Source organism: Delphinus delphis, chromosome 14, assembly GCF_949987515.2.
Source record: "Delphinus delphis chromosome 14, mDelDel1.2, whole genome shotgun sequence".
NCBI classification, from domain to species: domain Eukaryota; kingdom Metazoa; phylum Chordata; class Mammalia; order Artiodactyla; family Delphinidae; genus Delphinus; species Delphinus delphis.
In genome coordinates, this window is record NC_082696.1 from 74,756,322 (window position 1) to 74,777,642 (window position 21,321).

General features: G+C 33.9%; 1 protein-coding gene across 3 annotated transcripts in view; it reads left to right on the top strand.

The window, feature by feature from the left end:
* PHIP (pleckstrin homology domain interacting protein) overlaps positions 1-21,321 on the top strand; it is a 127,286-nt gene that overhangs the window by 3,999 nt on the left and 101,966 nt on the right. For all 3 annotated transcript variants that reach the window (XM_060030319.2, XM_060030321.2, XM_060030320.2), the window contains exons 5-6: positions 10,650-10,800; positions 10,897-10,995. In XM_060030319.2, coding sequence (XP_059886302.1) covers positions 10,650-10,800; positions 10,897-10,995 — 250 coding nt within the window. The remainder of the gene's footprint in view (positions 1-10,649; positions 10,801-10,896; positions 10,996-21,321) is intronic.

The window sequence follows — 21,321 nt, forward strand, 5'->3', positions numbered from 1 at the left end:
TAGGAAGTTAAAGGGTTTAAAAATTTCTTTTGGCTCAGTGGTATATGTTTAATCAGATTTTCTATTTTTAAAAAGTATGAGGTTGCTTTTAAAGTAAAAGGGCATTTTTTAAGCTTTCATTAGAACTCTTATTTTTTTAAAAGGAGTCAAGCGTAAGGAGGCAACTTTACAGAATAAGAAAACAACTAATTTTTGGACAAAGAGAAAGCTTTGTCATTTATTTATTTCTTAGTTTGAATAGTGAAATTAGTTGGTTTATTAAGTTTCGCTCTCTAGTTGTCACCTTAAGTAGTGGCGACATAATTTAAGTTGCATATTTATGAGATCTTGAGGGGGAATTTATAAGCGTTTTTTGCCAGATTTGGGACTCTGATTACATTTCTTGCCTACGAGGCATTATTTTCCAAAACTGTGTTCTTGTTTTGCTAATCTGTTATAATAATTATTATTTTTTGTAGTGGTGTTTGCTTTTTAAAAAATGATTGCACTTTATTAGAAATCTTTGTATTCAAGGGAAAGGATTGGGAATCAGGAGACTGCGGGTTGTGATCTTAGCCCTGCCTACAGTTAGCCTGCAGGTTAACCTCTGGCAAGTCAGGAATTTCTCTGGGCCCCTGTTATCTCTTTCTTGTCAGATAAGCGAATTGAAATCTGATTTTTGACTAGAAGTCGCAATGCATTGTTTCTAAGAGCTCAACTTTTTCATTTTGGAGTTTCATTATCTAAAACACAGAAAAGTAGACTTAGACAAATCATGCATTTTAGTAAATTGTATAAATGCTTTTTGTAGTGCTGTTCTTAGTTTGTAGAATCATTTCTCCTTGAAAAGAGGAAGATTTTTGAGACACAACCACTTTGTAGACTACCTCTTTATAATTAATATGTTTTCACCATGGTTTAAGTACTGGTTTTCATAAATTATTGGCCGTCTTAAATTCAGAGATGAATAGGAACCATAAATAGGATTTTCTTAAGTGTTTATTTAGAGTATGCTGATTAATGTGAAAGTTAAGGTATAAAACCTAGGAGACCAGTTTTAGAAAAAAAAAAGATAACATATTAAATGTTTTTGAATCAGGGATTCCCATTCCCATTAAAGATAACATAGTACTGTCAAAATTTAACCAGTATCAATTTTGGAGGGGGGTGGCATATAATGAATTAAATGTGTAGTAGACTTATCATTTCCTTTTTTAATAGAGTATCAGTGAAATAGTAAGCTTTGCTTGGTAGTCTCCATAACACGGTTTTCGTGTCTCATAATCATTATAATGAAGAAAAAATGTTAGGCGTGAAAGGGATAGTACATATTGATGGGCTGAAGTAGGCAAATCTTCATCCTTTCTTATACATGCAATTATTCTATTGATACTTATACCATTATTTTAAAGAGTTTGAGGCATTTACAAAAATTTTAAAATAAATACCTGTTAAATTCTTAATACTCCTGAATAATTGTAAAGTGGCATGAATATAAAGGGGGAGTTGGATTATCCCCTCCCAAACTGCACAGTGGTGTTTTATGATTGTTATGAGGCAGAAAAGTACTGTTGGAGTCTGTTTCCCGATCTGTACAATGGGTTAATAATAGCTCCTACTTTGTAAGATTATGAGAGTAAAAACTGACTGGTACAAATCAAATACTATGTAAGGGTTTGTGTTTGCTATTATCAGAACTTTAGTAGTAGTAGAAAGGTTGTTCCTACTATAGCTTTCTAACATTTTATAAAAATTTAAGAAAAAACATTTTTATTTCAGAAACAAGTATGCATAACTTTCTGAATATAGTAGTTGCCGTATAAAACTGGCTGCTTAAAACTTTAGAAGGTACTAGTAGTATAGTTACTTTGTAGATTCAAGTACAAAATAATTAAGCCTAAGATACAAAGAAAAAAGTATAGTAAATATCAAAAATAAATCATTTTTAAAACATTGTGGGTAGATTTCTAGAAAAATTTTGTTGGTCTGTATAGTGATTCTAACTATGACTGTATTTGTGGAACAGTTAACATTAAGAAATGTTTGGGTGGTTGAAATATGCAGAATTGATTAGAGGATATATGAAGCTCTTTCTTTTGGTAATGATCAGATGGCACTTAGGAATATGTGAAGGGAGCTTGGCTGTTGCATCTGGTTCCTTCTGTACAGAGATTTTTGTAATTTAAAATCATCACAATAGTTTGTGGTTTTGGAAATAGGAGGAGATACTTTGTTTTGTAATGTGGCTTAAAGGTATTTCTGTTTTAAGCAGAGTTTTAAAAGGACCGTTTTGAATTTATTCTTAAGTGAGTATTTGGTTAAATAAATCCTATGAATGTCAGTCTTTTAGTCCATACAGAATTTCTTTGTCAGATAGACGAGTTTTTTGTTTCTTTTGTCTAGAAACTTTTCTCACCTCTTGCAGCCATTCTTCTTTTTCCTCAATTTTGTGGTTATCTATCATATCACTACAGAATTATAGCAAATAAAATTGTATTTTACCCAACTTATTTTGGACAATACCAGGTAGGTGAATTTCATTCTTACTAGTAGTTTCCACATAGAAGTTTTAGAATTCATAGAAAAATATCCCTAGTACTAAGCAAAGTGGCCATTAATTAACAGAGTACTAAGTATATACCTTTAGAATAATTTCGTATTTTAATGTACTTCCCTTTCAGGAAGAAAGTCAAGCATTAAAATGAGTGTATTAGAGGAAAAGATTTTAACAGCAAATTTGTTTAGAATACTTCAGTTGCTTTTGTAATTGTACTCAAAAGTGATAAAGACTATTATATAATAGGAACCAAATTGAAAATTCTGGAAGTTTTAAATGTGTAAAGTTTCTGTCTTGTTTGTGAGAACCTCTGTTGTTGACATATGAGTAATTTGTGAAAACAAATTATTTTGGAATTAATAAATACGTTGTTGAGTATATGGAATATAGAGGAGGGTAAGCATTTTATAACAGGTTAGGGAAAATGAAAATTTTTTTTTCATTATGGCATTTGAGAATTCAGGGTACTAAAAATAAAAAATTGTGGTATTGAAATACAAAAGTTTGAGAACCTTTGGTCACTACGGAGCAGGGAGACATTAGATGTGAAGCCGGTCCACCTTTAGTTATTTGCCTCACACACATGTACACACGTATATGCACATACACAAAAGCGGCCTTATTTAAGCTCAGGGATCACAGATAATGAAAAGGATGGTTGGATGAGAAGTTTTTGATATTAGGAAAATTGGGGTAGCAACATTGGTGTAATGCAGTTTCTGCTTTAGTTAAAACTCATTTAAATTGTAAGAGGAGAGAGATTTGTAGTATAAGGCTTAAGTTATTCATGGCAACATGGGTGATAGCAGCCTGCTGCAAAGGAAGCACATAAGGAATCCGTTTATTCTGGGCTCCAGATGGCTGTGGTCACAGTAGCATGACCCGTTTGGTCTCTGTCTGGATAAAGAACAGGCACATAGCCTGTCTTGGCAGAGGTTATAGTATAAATGCAAAAAATACTTACCTTTACTTGTGTCACTTGATTCTGGTTTAGTTTTGGGGTGTGGAAGTACTAAATTCTAGTCAACTTGGAGAAATATGCATTTTCTGAAACAACTTTACACTGCCGTTATATGTGTGATGTTAGTTATTTTGAGTATGGTGTTTGAAACTGAAACATTACTAAAAATGAAACTGATTGTTAAGATTATTTGGCGTTTTAAGAATAAACAGTTTAAGAATTTTTAATCTTAAAATTAATAGACAATAACTTTTTCAACAGAATCATAGGTTTAAGTTTTAAATTATACTTGAAGTAAAATAATGTTTTAAAGAAGATTTCTTATTGCACAGATTTTGCTTAGCAAATTCGACTTGATTTAAAAACAGAACTTCAAAATGTTATTTTATAAAGTTAAACTTTGTCATTTTGTTGTGTTTTAAATTATTTTTTATAGAGCATCTTTACTTTGTGGTTTGTGGAAACCTTAATTCTGGATAGAGTTTTGGGTTTTTTTTTTAAACAAATATAGTCAAATTGTAATGAATAAAATTTGGAAGAGCAATATTGCATTTTATTTATTTGACAAATATGTATTGATAATTGCATTGATAATTCTAACTGAATTATTATCTAAATGAATTCTTAGGTGGTTGACCAAATTCTGAATATAAGACAGTCCTTTGAGCATGTTTATTCATAGTTATTAAGAGTAAATAGACCACCAAGATTAATTTTGAGACTTAGTAAGATTCTATATTAATTTTATTATACTCTAAGTACAAATAAGTCATAAGCTTGTAAGAGTCCTAAGAATTGTTACCCAGCTTAGAAGATTTGACTTGAAAAATGGTTACATGGGTTTTATTTAAGTTTGGTAATCATAGAGCCTGTTTGACTGTGTGGGGGAAACTAAAGTTGAGAGAAGGAAACTATAGTGTTATAGAAATAACACTAAACTCGGAATCAGAAGACCTCGGTTTGATTACTGTTTCTCCTACTTTCTAAATGTGTGACCTTAACCTTTGGGCCTCAGTTTTCTTTACCTGTGAAATGAGGAAAATACTTAACCTTATTTGCTTGTGAAGATAAATAAATTTTGAGCATACTTGGCACAGAGTAAGTATTCCATATTTTTTTCCTATGTGGAAAAACTATTACAGTTTTAAAAAAATGCTCAGAAAATGTAAACTTGTTTTAAAAAGTGTAGATATAATTTAACCTACACTTTGTAATAATGGTAACAGATTTATAAATTGTAAGTTTAGAAGTTTTGAGAATTTTAGGGACTGGATTTTAGTAATAGGCCTTATAGAGTGATTAAACAGTGAATAGTGTTTTTAAAAATTTATGATTTTGTTTATATGCTAGAATAGACCTAAAAATAAGAACTATATTCCATGAAGCTGACCTTTTAGAGCTCAGAACCATAGTAGGAAGCAGAAGCAACTAGCCTATCAAATCTGAAAAAAATTGTGAGAAAACAGATGTGGGAGATCTGAAAAACTGTTTTAGAACCAGTCAGGTGTTTGGGACCTAGGGATAAAGTAAAGAGCCTGGTCAAATCAGATCGTTTTGGTGCCAAACATTAGGTGGATCTTATTTTCATTAGGACTTCTTAATTACATCCTAGAGGAAGGACTGGCATTTCTAGGTCTCACAGGTAAATCAAGTAGTTGGAATGAATATATTGATCTAAGCTCACTTTTAAAAGGTCCTTAAAAAGATATCCAGGTTTTTTTTCTCTGTTTAGGTCTAGAAGGATTTTTTTTCAACATGAAAGGTCAACTTCTAAAACATTTCTTTCTGGCTCACTTTAATGCATATGTTGAAAACTATTCAAAATGTCTAATTTATAGCTTGCTTGCACATTGATATATACATATATTTGAGGCAATAGGTACTTTGGAGGGGAGGTAGGGGACGGGCTGTATGATTGTGGCTCTGGAGTTAGATTGCCTTGGTTTGTCTCATCTCTGCCATCCACTAAATGTGTGTGACCTTGGGAGGGTTCTTTTATCTTTTTGTGCCATCATTTCTTTATAATGGGAATAATAATAGAACATACCTCTTACGGATATTAAAATCATTAACTCAGCTTTTTCATGTAACACAACAATTACCACAAGGCCTAGCATTTAGTGTGCAGCCAGTATGTGTTAGCTATGTTAGTATTATTAATATTCATCACACTTTACCATTTGGTCATACTTTTTTGTGTTGAATATCTTTAAGAGCTTGAAACCAGCTCTGGTCCTGAAAAGTAATGGACATATTAGAATTGAGAATGTCAAGTTTTGTTTTGTTTTTCCTTAATAATAGTGTATGGACAATTACTGAAAATCCAGATATAGACATTTTTGGATAAGGGATTTTATTACAATATTGTTTTGACTTTACCTTTTAATTATTTCCTAGTAAATTAAAAGTTCATTCAGACTAAAAAGCTTAAGTTAATATTAAAGATACAGGGTTCTTAATAATTTGAAAATTAAAAATCACATATGTATAGCCATGAATGAGCTATTTTAATTTTTTAAAATTTGTTTTTGTTTTTACATTTTAAATATTGACCATAAATACATGGATTAATATTCATGAAGAATAATGTTGAGAAAAAGTACCAAAAAATAATTTTTATTCATTTTTTAAATTATGTATTGGGGATGTGTGTATATGTATGATGCATCTAGGAATGAAAGCTGATGGTCCCTGTTCTCATGTAGTTTACGGTAAAGTGGAGAAGAAAAACATTAAATCATTACATTGTTAAAGGTATAATCACGAACTGGTACATGAATTAAGGAAAAGTCACCAAAGACTGTTCACCTAAGATAATGTACCTAAACTGAATAGGGTGAAGGAAAACAAAGGAAGTTCATTGAAGGGAAGATCTGAAGCAAATAGAAGAGTTATCTGGGCAAGAGGATGTGGGGAAATGCTGAGAGTATATACCACATGGAAAAGCCTGACAGGAGAGAGTGCAGGTAAAGAACCTGAAAGAAAGCCAGTGTGTCTAAATGTGGAAAGAAGTGGGGTCTGGAGAGTGTAGGGCTGGGAATGTGCCAGATGAGGCAGAGAAATAGTAATGGACTGTACATGTACTTCAGGGCTTGTAGACCATGTTAAGGATTTGGATCTCCAGAGAGCAAGGAAAGCCTCTGGAGTGCTTTAGGTAGAGGTGACCTGACCAGATCTCTGTTTTGGAAAGAGCATTCTAATTGCAATATAGAGTATAGATTTGAATGAGGTTGTAGAAGGCATGAGTGGATGTGGGAAAGATGAGAGTTTATAGCAAAGATGATTTGAACTTGGATTGTTATTATGGAGATAGAAACGGGTAGATGGGTTTAAGGCTAGGAAGGAAAAATTCATTTGGAGTTGGTGACTGCTTGGATATTTGGAATGAGGTGGGAGGGAGGAATGAACAGTGTGAAAAACGTGACTTCTTGATTTTAGGTTGGTTAGATGGTGTTGCCAGTCACCACCGTAGGGACCTTTTTTGGTGGTGGTGGGTTGGCATGAGCATCATGAGTTTACTTTTGGATATGTTGAGTTGAGGAGGCTTTGGGACGCCAAGGAGGGGAGTCTTTTAAGAAAATCTGATGTGCAAGCCTAGGCTATAGATAAAATTTGGGAAGCTTTGCATAAAGATTGTTCAGGGAGAGAGTGTAGAGTGAGAATAAGAGAGGGTCTGGAACTGGGCTCTTGGATCTCAGACCTTAAAGAACCTCACCCTTTAATGGCTAGATAGAGAAGTCAGTTTTTTTCTGCATATTTTCATATATTCATTTATCTAATAATTAAGCACTTACCTGTAAGTACTATGTTAGGTACTGGGTAGACAGGTAAACAAGTTCTAATCCCGTGTGTTCTTAGGTAGGACATGGATAAAGTAAATTGGCAATTTTAGTATAGTGCAGGGTCTTATGAACCCCAAAACAGGGCATAGTAGTGGTAGGGCCTATATGTGTTTTGGGGGGGAGGGGAAGGGCATCATAGCTATCATTAGATTCCTCCTGAGGTCCAGGTATCAAAATATATTAAGAACACTTAATATGGTATGATAAGTACTACAGAGTTCCGGGGAGTGGGGTAAAGGAATGTTTGGGAAGGAGTTTAATGTGCTGTGGAAACACAAAGATAGAATGTCCCCAAAGAAGAGGCAGAGGCAGGTCATGGAAGACAGTGAGGCATAGACTGACATGAAGGAGAGTGAGGTGTGGAGCTGCAGGGTAAAAATTTCTAGCAGAGGGGTCAGTTTGCACAAGGTCTCAAAGCCAGAAAGCATAAAATTCTCTCTCCTAACTTTAAAATGAAAGTTGATTTTGAACAATTGAAATATACTAGATAATCAAGGAAAGATTTAGTTGGAAAAAGTGGATTCATAATATTTTATTAAAAAGATACAGTTCTGCAGTGAAGATTTTCAGGTTCACTACCTGAATTGTATTTTGCAAGAAGACCCTAAAACAGGATCATCACAAAACTAAAGTTAACAAGTAATGAACTTTCTCGTTAAACACTTTAAAAAGAATTCCAATCAATTTAAAAAAGTCACATTAGAATAATTATCATGTACAAGTTTGAAAGTCGAAGGGACCCTATAAATATTGTAGACTTTTACTTTAAATTTTTAAGTAAATTATTTTAGGGAAGATTACAGTATAAATACAATTGTAAAATTTTATATTCTGCTGTATTTTCTTCTGAATGCTTTTTCTGTTTAATCATATTAGTGTTTGAAAAAGTATGTTTTGATTCAAGATGATAATATTAGGGAAAAAAGGATTCTGTAACTAAAGGAGTTTGTGAAATAAACAAAATTGAAAAGATATATCAAGATTTTTCAGAGGCTTTAATGTCATTGTGCTTTTGTGACTCTCCAAAGCTTCTCCAAAGAGAAGCGTTCTCCAAAGAGACGTAGTATGTATAATTTGTATTAGAACTTCTTTTCCAGAAGTATTCATTCTACCAATAATTATTGACCATCTGCTATGTGTGAGACTATTATTTTAAATTATCTTTTCGAAGTGTGGCAATATGGCTACATATTGTCTCTGTGATAGTATATTATGATAAAAAGTAAGGTAGGTTCCTCTTAATTGGCTTGAGCTTAGAAGAATGAATATCAGCTAATTCTTTAAAAAATATCATTCACAGTCTTTTGCAGTTAGAGTATAACAGATACTGCAAGATGGAATGATTTAATCCCTCACTTCCCCCCAAATCTGTCTTACCATAAGGAATTCATACTAAAATTGCCATTACTAAGTGGACTTTTCTTTTAAGTTGTCGTGTCTTTTTTAGGCTATTCTTGGCTATGAAATTTTCTCAGACTTTCCTTGTTATTTATTTATTTATTTTTAATTGAGGTGAAATTGACATACAACATTATTTTAGTTTCAGGTGCACAACATAATGATTTGATATTTGTATATATTGTGAAATGATCACCACCACACTAGTTAATGTCTGTCACCATATATACTTCAAGCATTTTTTTCTCGTCATGAGAACTTTTAAGATCTTCTCTCTTAGCAACTTTCAATTATGCAATACACTATTATTACCTATAATCGCCGTGCTCTTCATGGTGGCTTGAATGTTTTATAACTGGGAAGTTTTGTACCTTTTAACTCCCTTCATCCATGGGAGTGGACGAAATGTGTAAAGGGAGTCAAAAGGTACAAGCTTCCAGTTATTTTTTAAAAAAGAATCTAAGTGAATTTGAGTAGCAGTTCTCAAACTTCTCCACCTCAGCACCTCTTCACATTAGTAAAAATTATTGCAGTCTCTTTGTTTATGTGGATTCTAATCTATTCATATTTAACATTTAAAAATTAAAACAAATTTTAAAATATTTTTATTCATTTAAATATAATAAACTCATTCCATATAAGTAAAATTTTTTTATAACATAATTATGTTCCTAAACAAACCAAATTTGTGAGAAGAGTGGTATTGTTTTACACTTTTGGGGATGTTTAGCGTCTGGTTTAATAGAAGGCAGATTCTTACATCCACATCTACATTCAGTCTGTTGGAACATCACATGTCATGTGGCCTCTGAAAAACTCACAGTACACTCATGAGAAAATGAGAGTGAAAAAGCAAATAACGTCTTCATATTATTCATAATTTTTTTTTAAATTTTTTGGCCGCACCGCGTGGCATGCAGGATCTTAGTGCCCCCGACCAGGGATTGAACCCATGTCCCCTGCAGTGGAAGTGCGGAATCTTAACCACTGGACTGCCAGGGAAGTCCCTATTCATAATTTTTACCTGAAAAATCCCTAGGGGTCCACAGAACACACTTTGAAAACGGCTGAACTGGAATATTTCGGTGCTACACTGAGAAATTTTTTGTAACTTGATAGCCTAAATATAAGTGAAAAAATAGTGTACTTTTTTTTCTGATGTAATTCTCTTTACATTATTATGCAAATATTGTCTATTTACTAAAGACTTCCAGGATGGATAATAAAAATATAGCATTTTATATCTTGGTTTTGAATGTTAGCATAAATTAAGCAGTACTTTGAAGTTGTTCCAAAAAGTGCTCAAACTTTGTAGTCGGTAGATTTATAGTCAAAACTTGTTTCATTTAACAGTTGGAATTTGGCCTTTCTCTCTGTGAGGTTTTTGGTATAAATAAATTATAAAATTCAGCATAGAAATCATGTAAGTGTTTTTAGATTTTATAATGAGAACATGAACTATCAAGTTTCTTTAATCCTGAACTATTCTGGAGATTTTTAAAAAATAATGTCGAAAATACAAAACGTTTATTATATTTGTAGTTAGGTGATTTTTTATTGTTTGAAGTTTTTGAAAATTGTTAAACTGAAACATACCATTTTAGGGTATAATGCTGTAGGTTTTTTCATTGTTCAGTATTTGCTTTGACTAGCATCTGTTAATTTATAACTTGCTGTATTTAGGTAACATTAATTCTTTAGCATTTTTCCTCCTCAGTGGGGCAAATCATGGTTGGGTAGCTGTTTTATTCTGTGAGTCAAGTGGTTTCACAGAATAAATGTGAACTTTTCCCCCAAGTAAAATGAAATGTTGACTAGCCAGAAATAATTACCATATTTTTTAAAGTTTATTTACTGTAAAGAATTGTATCACTTTATTTAGCAAATATTTTATATGTCTTTCACATAATAGGTGAAGTATTACAGACATTTAGCACCTGATCACTTGCTGCAAATATGTCATCGACTAGGACCTCTTCTTGAGCAAGAAATTCCACAAAGTGTTCCTGGAGTACAAACTTTATTAGGAGCTGGAAGACAGTCCTTGCTACGCACAAATAAAAGTATGAAAAATTTCTATTAGAATTTAGATTTTTTTTCCTCACTTTTCGTCTTTGTGTCTTATCTTTGTATCCATTAAAAATGTATGTGTTTAATAGGCTGCAAGCATGTTGTGTGGAAAGGATCTGCTCTGGCGGCATTGCATTGTGGAAGACCACCAGAGTCACCAATTAACTATGGTAGCCCACCCAGCATTGGTGAGTTGTTTGAGTTCATTACCAAGTTGATATCCTCTCGGTAAAGAGCTTTTGAAAATAAAAATGTTTTTACTTGCTGCGAAGTCAGAGAATTTCATATTATGTACGTTAGCGTTCAAAGAGGAAAAAGCTCTCAGAATTTTTTTCTTATGATAGTAATCTATAGTGAAGACGTCATAATAATGTGTAATTATGGATTGTATATATTGTACCTATCTAAGCTAATTAGTTCATTGGTATTTTTACAAAAAATTGTTTATTAAGATGTATATCATTAGGCTGATTTAATGGGCAACTGTTACCATAATACAGATTAGTTGTACTGATGGAAAACAAAAATAGTTTTGTTATTTTTATGAGTAGTCATGTTTTTTTTTTTGGCTTTAAAATTTCAAAGGAGGAAAACTGATGCAGATAGGTCTTCCTCTTGAAGTGGCCTCTAGATTCATCCCTTTTACCTCTACTATGAAAAGGCCCTTGTCTTTCCCGAATTACTATAGCATCCTTCAAACTAGTATTGCTTCCGGTGTCTTCTCCCTCTCTCCCTTTCAGGTCATACTGCATAACACTGTAATTTTAATCTTATTTAATATGTCACTCTTCTGCTCAAGGTGGTATATGAGGTAGCTTATGCTATTTTAATGGTGTTGCAGTTCCTCTACCACCAAGTCTATACTTCTGACTTTCAGAGACCTTCATGTTTTAATCATAGCCTCCTCTCCTATCCCTACCCTCCTGCCTAGCCAGAAACGTTATTCTCCCTCTTTCTTCCACCTATCCAAATTATACTTATTTCTTCCTTATCTGGATAATTACAGTCAGTATTACTGTTTTATAATTCATCAGTATTACAGTTTTGCATAACTTTCATTTAATGTTTATATAGAATATCTTTTTCTGTTGTTTTATTTTCAACCCTTTTGTATCCTTTTATTTTCCATATCTTAAAAAATAGCGTAGAAGTTGTTTTTTAAAAATACAATATGACAAATTTTGTATTTCACCTGGGACATTTTGTCCTTCATATTGCAATTATTGATATATTTGGGTTTAAATCTAACTGTTGCTGGGAAGATGATCTCTTTTTCTCTGGCTGCTTTTAAGATTTTCTGTCTCTCGTTGGTTTTCTGCAGTTTGACTGTGCTGTGTCTTAGTGTCAGTTTTTTCTATTTATCAGGCTTGAGATTTATTAGGCTTCTAGAATCTGTAATGTCTTTTGTTGGCATTGGAAAATTGTCAGCCATTATCTTTTAAAATATCATGTCTGCTTCATTCTCTGTTCTCTCCTCTGGGACTCCAGTTAAACAGATGCTAGACTTTCCCACTTTTTCTTCTCTCTTACCCTCTCTTTTACGATTTACATCTTTTTCTCTGATGCATTCTGGATAGTTTTCTTTAACCTGTTTTCCAAAGGTATGCTATGTTTGTATGGTGGGTAATCATGGATGATGTTTTTTTTCCAACATACAATTGTCCTGGTTAAATAATGATTTCTGTATAGTCTTACTATAACGAACAACTATTAAAACAACAAAGGATTTGAGACACTAGAGTTTATTTTCACTTGGAACATTATGCTAGGAGGTTGAACAGTTTTCTTGAAAGAAGGGGAAGGTAAATTTAATAGGAACTTCCCCTCTAGGGAAAAGTTTATCCTCTTTTTGAAAAAATGCATATAATAAGGGGAATATGTTACGTTTTTCTTTCAACACATTGTCAAGCAGCCCTGTGGTAGGCAATGAAAGTGCAAAAATGGTTGATAGTAAATAACTTCCCTCTTAACATTTGCTATGTGAGTAATTACTCTGTTCTAGTCACTATTCTAACCATTTTCCATTTATTTTCTTTTTTAAAACCTTAAATGGTCTGTAGGTAGGAAATATTCTTACTTTACAGAGAAGGAAATTGAGGCATGAAAAGGTTTGGTGACTTGACCAAGGTTACACATTTAGTGAGTCGTGAAGCCACAGTGACTCCCATCATGCTATGCCTTATTCTCAGTTAGCTAATAGTAACACTTGGCTACTCAAGAAAGTTGGTATTAGTCACTTTTTGGAAAAAGATACCAAATATTTATAAAGTCAGATAAAAAATTTTAGGCCAGGTCATTTATAGTCAGATCAGTAAATATTGCTGACATGGATATAGGGGATGTAAATATGGCAAAAATATCTTGAGTTTTGTGTCACATCAGAGTGACACAACTGGTATATTGAGGTAATATATTGAGGTAGTAGAATTAATTACCAGGCAGGTAATTGTACCTTTCTGAAAGAGTTTTATTTCATTTTTAAAGTTTATGATAAATTTTCTTCCCATTCAAATTTTCAGGGAAGTGTTCTTTATATTTAAAAAAACACCTGTACTAGAATGCCAGTTTTACCTGCTTTCTTGTTTTATACTCACACATAGTTTTTGACATCTCTAAAGAGAAGCTGGACTAATCAAAACGACTCTACTTATTAATAGTCATAGTTTAGTGTCATGTCTCGTCAGTTCACCTTGGTGACAATCTTGGATGTCCTGTCATTGCTATAAAAGTTTGACTAGATGGTAATGGAAAGAAAAATTCAGTAGGCTTTTTGGCAGAATAGTTTGCCTGCATAGTGATAAAGTGTATCGTTTCAAGTTATCACAGAGTATGAGTCAGAAGATTTTTTTTTTTTAATATGAACGTTTGTATCTTATTTTGTTGATTGCTCTGCCATTTTCTGTCTGGCTACCTCTAAAAATTTTCCTTGCTCTTTCCTTGGCCAATGTAGTATTACCAAGGATCAATGTAAATAAGAAAAAAACCTTAGCTTTGTAGTTTTTCATAAAATATGGGTTGAAATGTTTAATGTAGATTCAGATATTTAAGTTTTGATACATTTGGGAAATAGGGTTTTGTTTAACAAACTTTTAATTTTGAAATAAGAAATTAGTTGCTGAAACGTTGCACAAAGAGCTCCTGTATACCCCTTACGCAGTTTTCCCTAATGTTATAGACCTATATTACCTGATATTTCTTAAAACTACTCCACCAACATTGGTACGTTATTATTAACTAAACGCCAGACCTTATTCATATCTCATCACATTTTTCCACTAATTACCTTTTTTTGTTCCAGGATCCAGTCCAGAATACCATACTGCACTTAGGGTTTGCTCAGTTTTTTTAATTGAACTTTTTGCTGTAACTCAGAAGATCATTTAAGTTCAGGGTGATGGTAAATTGGATTTTCCTTTCTTAGATTTTTTTTCCTGTAAGGCCTATATATTCTGTTCCCGTCTTTTGAATCTGTTTTCCATTACCATTGCCATAGCCACATTGTTGGGCCTTGGTACTTTTTGCTTGGAGCTCTACGTCATTCATTCACTTAGCAAGTAAATATTGAGTCCCTACATTATATCTGATACTGGGTTAGATCTGGAGTTGCAGGATAAAGAAGAACATGGGCTCTGCTTTCCTAGAACTTACAGGTTACCTGATCTACTGCCTCCAGTCTTGTTCCTCTACCCTAGGACTTAGCTCTAAACCAGGGTTTCTTAACCTCAGCACTGTTTACATTTTGGGCCACATATTCTTTTTTGTAATCGGCTGTCTTGTGCATTGTAGGATGTTTATCAGCATCCCTGCCTGTATCCATTAAATGCTAGTAGCAATTCCTTTCCTGAAATCTTGACAAGCAAAAATGTCTCCACACATTCCCAAATGACCCTGGGGTAAAATTGCCTCCAGTTGAGAACCACTGCCCTGAACTTTCTAAAATGCAAATGTGATCATGTCATGCCTCCTTTTCCCCAGTGACTTTGAATAGTCTCAACTCTGTAATGTGGCTCACAAAACTGACCTTTTCCCACCTTTTCCTCACCTATACTTTGTGCTATAGCTTTGTATAACTATTGGGCAGTTCTTAAAATCAGCCATTTGTCTTGATCCCTTTCTCTCTGCAATGTCCCTCATTCTATGAACATTTATCTATTCATCCTTTAAAACCTAAATGTAACCAGGTAGGATTAAGTGCTTATACAAATCTCTACTGTAGCTTTTATCACATAGTCATGGCTATTTATTTACCTTTTTTTTCCTACTATACTGTTAGTTTCTGGAGGTTGGAAATTACGTTTTAGTGCTCTGTGTACACCCAACTCCTCAGCATTAGTATTAAATGAAGAGGCAATAGGTAATTGATGTAATTGGTGAACTGCAGTGGGACAAGAAAAGTTCAGAAGTGGTAGGAGGTAAAAAACAGAATAGGTGGTTGGAAGAAGAGAGACTTGGTCCAAGGATAGCTTTGAGGTAAGCAAAACCCCCAGACACTGATTTTTAGGAAATCAAGGTTTATTAGTGAACTGGGTTATCGATTCATTACACTTGGAATATTAAAACCCATACCTGTATAATTTCAAAACCAACTCTTGAGTTTATCTCAGTGCTTTCTTATCCTGTTGTATTTTGTTACCTGTTTATAAATCCTGACTACTTTGTACCTCCTATTATTTGATGTAAATTGTGAAAATTGAACTGGAATTCAGTCTCAGGGCAGGAGAACCAAAGTGGTTGGCTCCTTTCCAGCCCTTTACAACCTCCTTTAATAATGTTTTCGAAAGCAAGAAAACCAAAAGATACTACTAGTCCATTGTTATCACTAGTTTCAATTTTCTATGGAAGATTTGTGAATGTGTACTTGGCATGGCCACGTTTATTTTCAAAGGTACTAACAGATCTCTGGTACTGTCCTTTCTTACATCCTTCCCCGTATTATGCCTGTTTTCAGATATAGTTTATTCTGTATTTATTTGCCTGTGATAAACAACCCTACTTCAATAGTAAGTGACATGGTGGGGGGAGAAAATAGGAAAGGAGATACCTAGATACATTAAGTCTGTTTTTAAAGTTAAATGTGGAGATTCATTTAATGCATGTTTATCTTGTGGAAAGGATTGTATTAAATTAAAGCAGTCATTTGCTAATTGCCTTGTTTGCACTTTTCTTAGGTTTACCATGTTAGCAAAGTAAACTTTTTCTCTCTAGATTTTCCAGTTTTCATCTTTTATGTTGTTTTGCCTAGGTACTTCCATATGTTTGTTATTTTACTTGTTGCTTCTGCAGCACGGTTGCAGTCTTGGTGAGTGGAAATAAGGAGTATTAGGGAACCTGCTTCTTAAAAATGTATGCGTGTGAGGAAACAGCTTTGCCTTGAAAAACAGCTTTCCTACACAAACATCCAATTAATGCTAAAAAGCCTATACAGTAGTTCCCCTTTATCCATGGTGGATATGTTCTAAACCCTCCAGTGGTTACATGAAACCTCAGATAGTACCGATCCCTATATATACTATGTTTTTTCCTATACATACATACCTGATAAAGTTTAATTTATAAATTAGGCACAGTAAGAGATTAGCAACAATAACTAATGATAAAATAGAACAGTTACAACAATATACAGTTGACCCTTGAACAGTGCAGGGGTTAGGGGCTCTGGCACCTCCATCCCCTGCAATTACGTAATACTATAGTAAATATTTGTTGAAAAAATCCTAATATAAGTGAATCCATGTTGTTCAGTGGTCACCTATAATGTAATGAGTTTTGTGAATGTGGTCTCTCTTTCTCAAAATATCTTATTGTACAAATTTAATGCCTTTTTTTTTTAACCTCAACCAAGCACTTATCACACAGTGTGGCTATAATTTTTGTGGTTTGAAGTGCAACAGCAAAACTAGCACAAATTTCTTTTTCCTTCTTCACGATTTCACGGATAGAATATTGTTACTGTAGATTTTAGCAACCTCAGCATAGGATTTTTTCTTTCTTTCTTTTTTTTTTTTTTGCCCATGCCACTTGGGTTTGCAGGATCTTAACCAGGCCCTGGCAGTGAGAGCACCGAGTCCTAACCACTGGACTGCCAGGGAATTCCCAGGATTTTTTTGTTTTTCTTTCCTTACTCACTTGAGAATTTTCACCTTTTCACTTAAAGGAAGCACTTTACAGCTTCTCTTTGGCTTATCCGAATTGCCTGCATTACTACTCTTGCGCTTTAAGCCATTAATAGTAAAATAAGGGATACTTGAACATAAGCACTGCAATACCAGGGACAGTCAATCTGATAGCCCACAGGATCTGATAACTCAAATGGTTACTAAGTGACTAAATGGCCAGGATACTGGGTAAAGGGATGATTACATCCTGGGTAGCATGGACCTGGAGGGCGAAAAGTTTTTCATCATGCTACTCAAAGTGGTGTGCAATTTAAAACTTAGGAATTGTTTATTTCAGGAATTTTCCATTTAATATTTTCGGACCATGATTGACTACAGGTAACTAAAACCATGGAAAGAGAAACCATGAATAAGGGGGGGAGTACTGTACATTAAAAGGAGTTTTAAAGCTTGTCCACATTTCTGGTTTTCTCTGAGGAAAGTAGTTTGAACAAAGGCAGCAAATGTTCACTTAAAATTAGGTATGAATCTTGACTGTGTTCAACATGTGTGGCCTTAGGCAAATTGTTTAACTTTTCAGCCTCTCAACCTTCTCATCTGTAAAACGGAGATAATATCTACCATATCCAGTTATTTGGAGGCTTAAATGAGTTAGCAAAGTGAGGCACAAAGCAGGTAACAATAAATGTTACTTTCTGCCCTTTCTTTCTGTAATTATCATTTAGCAAAATGAATTATTTTGCTGATAAAGCTTGAGTACGTTTTTAAAGAGAAGGTTCTTTTCCCTTCTCATTTTCACTGTTATATTTTGCCGTATTTCCAATATTGTATTTGACTTAACTCTGCAGCTGCTAATTTCTTAACATATCTGGCACTGAGCTAGGATCTGGAGTTGCAGGGTTAATTTTTTACTTATGTGACTATATTTCTTACAAAACTATTAGAAAGATTGTTTTATGTTATTATAAACCTTTGAGCTTCAGCATATAATGTCTAATTTAATATTTGGCATATAATTCAGTAAAGCATAAGATTCTAATAATCTGTGGCCTCTTTCCTGTTCATTTATTCTTTCCCTAATATTTCCTATTCAGTCTTGTTCCTTTTCCTGCCTTCTGCACGATCCATACGTTAATCCTTAGTTAGGTGTTCTACTCATCACTTATTTGAATATATTTTTTTCAATCTGTTATTTTCTCAGTAATCATTTTTTCTTCCAGAACTCATTTTCTTCTGCGATTTTAGTCTTCTGCTTTTCTAGTTATATAGTTTTATAATTTGTGTTGTTCTTTAACAATTTCTGATTTAGCTATATATGTATATATATATATTTTTTGGGGGGTGGGAGAGGGTCTTGGTTTTTGTTTTTTAATCTGTCCCCTGTATGATACGCATTTATTTACATTTGTTTTCCTGACTACTTTTAGGGTCTGGAGGGTAGAGGTTACATTTTATTGTTCTTTATAGACCCAGCTCATCAGCATTAGTAAAAAATAAAGAGGCAGTATGTAATTGCTGTAATTGATGAACTGGGGTGGAACGAGAAAAGTTAATGACATTCAGGTTTTCACTTGTCACAGGTTTTTGTTTTGTTAACTCTCTTCTCCCTACCCCCTCCCCTGCCCACCTCTTCTTTTCTTTGCTTCCTAAGAACAGGTAGCTGTGAGAGACTACTAAAATGTATTTGCATTTTTGGTTTTTAAGGGAAATAAAGCTAATGTTTATTATGCCAAAATACCAAATATATAAAATAGACATTATTATTTACATTTTTTTCTTTTGCTTAAATTTCTTTTCAAATTATGATTGACCAAAAAAGGGAAGGCACTTTGAAGAATGACAGTTTCCTTGGGTGAGTTTAAATTGTTGCTCTTGTAGCTGTGTTTTATTTTCTTTTGTAAGTCATAAGATGAAATTTGTTTTTAGGTTATAGATGTGATGAGAGGTCTTCTCCCCCTCCCCCCCCTCCCCCCCTTGTGATGTGTCTGGCAAGTAATTTCAGTAGTAATTAGGAAGCACTAGCCATTGCCTTTTTTAGTTTGCATCATATATTTTTCCAGATTGATTATTGGGTTTGTAAGTGAAGCAAGTTATTATATTTTCGTCATAAAGTCTCTGTTTATTTTGAATTCCTTCAGGGAACCTTTGAAGTTAAGGATTAAACATCTTCCTAGACATCTTGAAAACTAGGAAGTCCATGATTAGGCTGAGTAGATACTTACATAAACAGCAGCAATTTGTTCATCTCCTTAAGGGAGATGTAGGGGAAAAATGATCTCCCACAAAAGTCTTTAAAATAAAAGAAAAACTGTTCAATAAAATTTGCATTTATAACATCTGACGATTTGACTGTTTAAGGACAGTAAATATAGATGTTAGTACATAGTACCTTTGAGTTTACAAAACGTTTTGTTTTATTTGCTTTTCATAGTAACTCTGCAAGATACCCCTACTTTATTAATGAGAAAACTGAAACTTAAGAGAGGTAGTAACTAACTGAGTTATATCCCTGGTTATTTTGTTTCTGATCTTCTTATGCATTGAACTTTATATCACATTTATATAGCACCTTTTTACCTGTTCTGTGAAATTCTTTTTTTTTTTGCGGTACGCGGGCCTCTCACTGTTGTGGTCTCTCCCGTTGCGGAGCATAGGCTCTGGACACGCAGGCTCAGCGGCCATGGCTCACGGGCCCAGCCGCTCCGCGGCATGTGGGACCTTCCCAGACCGGGGCACGAACCCGTGTCCCCTGCATCGGCAGGTGGACTCTCAACCACTGCGCCACCAGGGAAGCCTTGTGAAATTCTTTATCCATTAGTCTTGTTACCACCTGTGTCCATTTGTTGATTTGGGATAGGAGCCTTTTGAATTATGCCCCAGTATAAGAACTCTAGAAACAATAAAACATGGTGTGTTCTCTCAAGTTTATATCTTGCCAGATAAATACTTAAATTTGAGAGAAAATAGTTCCGTGAGAAAACCTTTTTAATCTTGTTGGCGCACTGATTTAAGTTTTTCTAAAATGAAATTTTGTTTTTGGAACCCTCTGATTTCTTTTGTAAAATCACCTTTTGCTTTTAGTTATATACCTTCTGATCTTTTCTTTTTGTAGTCAAGAGATAAAACTGCAGTTATCCCAAAGCAAATCTTTTACTATATTACTCCCACTTCTTTCTCCCTAAAAAACTTCAACTTACTGTCCTCGGGAAATAGCCCAAAATGCCTCGCATAGCTTAGAAAGCACTTTGCAGTCCGCCTTCGACCTTCTTGGTCTCTCCAAGAAGGTCTCTCTTTGACGCTTGCCCCTTTGTGCTCCGTGGGCTTGTCACACCCGACTTCTTTATGTAGCTTGAGTGTTATGCTCTTTGCAGCCTCGGACCATTGCACATGCTCTTCCCTCCACCTAGGTAGAATATTCTCCCCTCCCACCAACATTCTCTGGCTGTTCATTTTTCAGGTCTTAGTTTAAATGTCAGTGTTTTAGAGAAGTCTTCCCTGACTCCCTGATATCCTCCTGCCCTATATGTTTAGGACCCTCTGCTGTATATTTCAGGATTTCCCTGTACCTTCTATTTGATGACACTTATCATTGTTATAAGTCCTTGTTTCATGTCTTTCTTCCCTGCTAAACTGCAATCTCCATGATGGTAAGTTCTGTCTTTTCTTTTTCTGTTATATCCTTTAGCTCATACTTGGCCCATGTAGGTGCTCTATAAATGTTCGTTGACTCAAAATTGAATGATTAAAATGTTTGGGGAGAAAAAAACAAAACTAACTTTTTAAAAAATGAATTTTTATTGAAATAACTATTAAAATATTTTAAAATATTTAAAACTGAAAATATTATACCATTGTAGTATTTTCTGTATCATCACACTAGTTTCCAGGAAAGAAATGAGGAGGAAGAATAATACAAATCAAGCAATTGTAAAATTCTAGTAAATTACCATCCTAGTAATTGTAATGTCTGGTTTTTTGTTTGGTTTTTTTTTAGTGCTTATTTTGGTATTTGGTTTATGATATTTTTTGCTTAACTCTTGAAATCATTTTTTCACTTTCTGTATTTTATTTCAGTTACTATTTGAGTTCTCCTTTTCAGACATTATTCTTATTTGTGATACCCGCTAAATCTTAAGAAACACGGTGTCTTTCAAATGGGAGTTACAGCTAAACATTGAATTGAATATGTAGAGATTTGGAGGGCAGCTCCTGTGCATACTAATTATTTTAGATACAGTTGTAAAATAAGGAGAGAGGCTCTCTTGGGCGTTATGTCACCCAGGTAATTATTTCCCTTTACTCTTGCATTCTCTCTTGCCTCCCCCCCCCCCCTTATTTTGTGTACAGAAAAGCTAATTACAGGATTTTCCTTCAAATGTTGCAATCCCTTGTACTTTA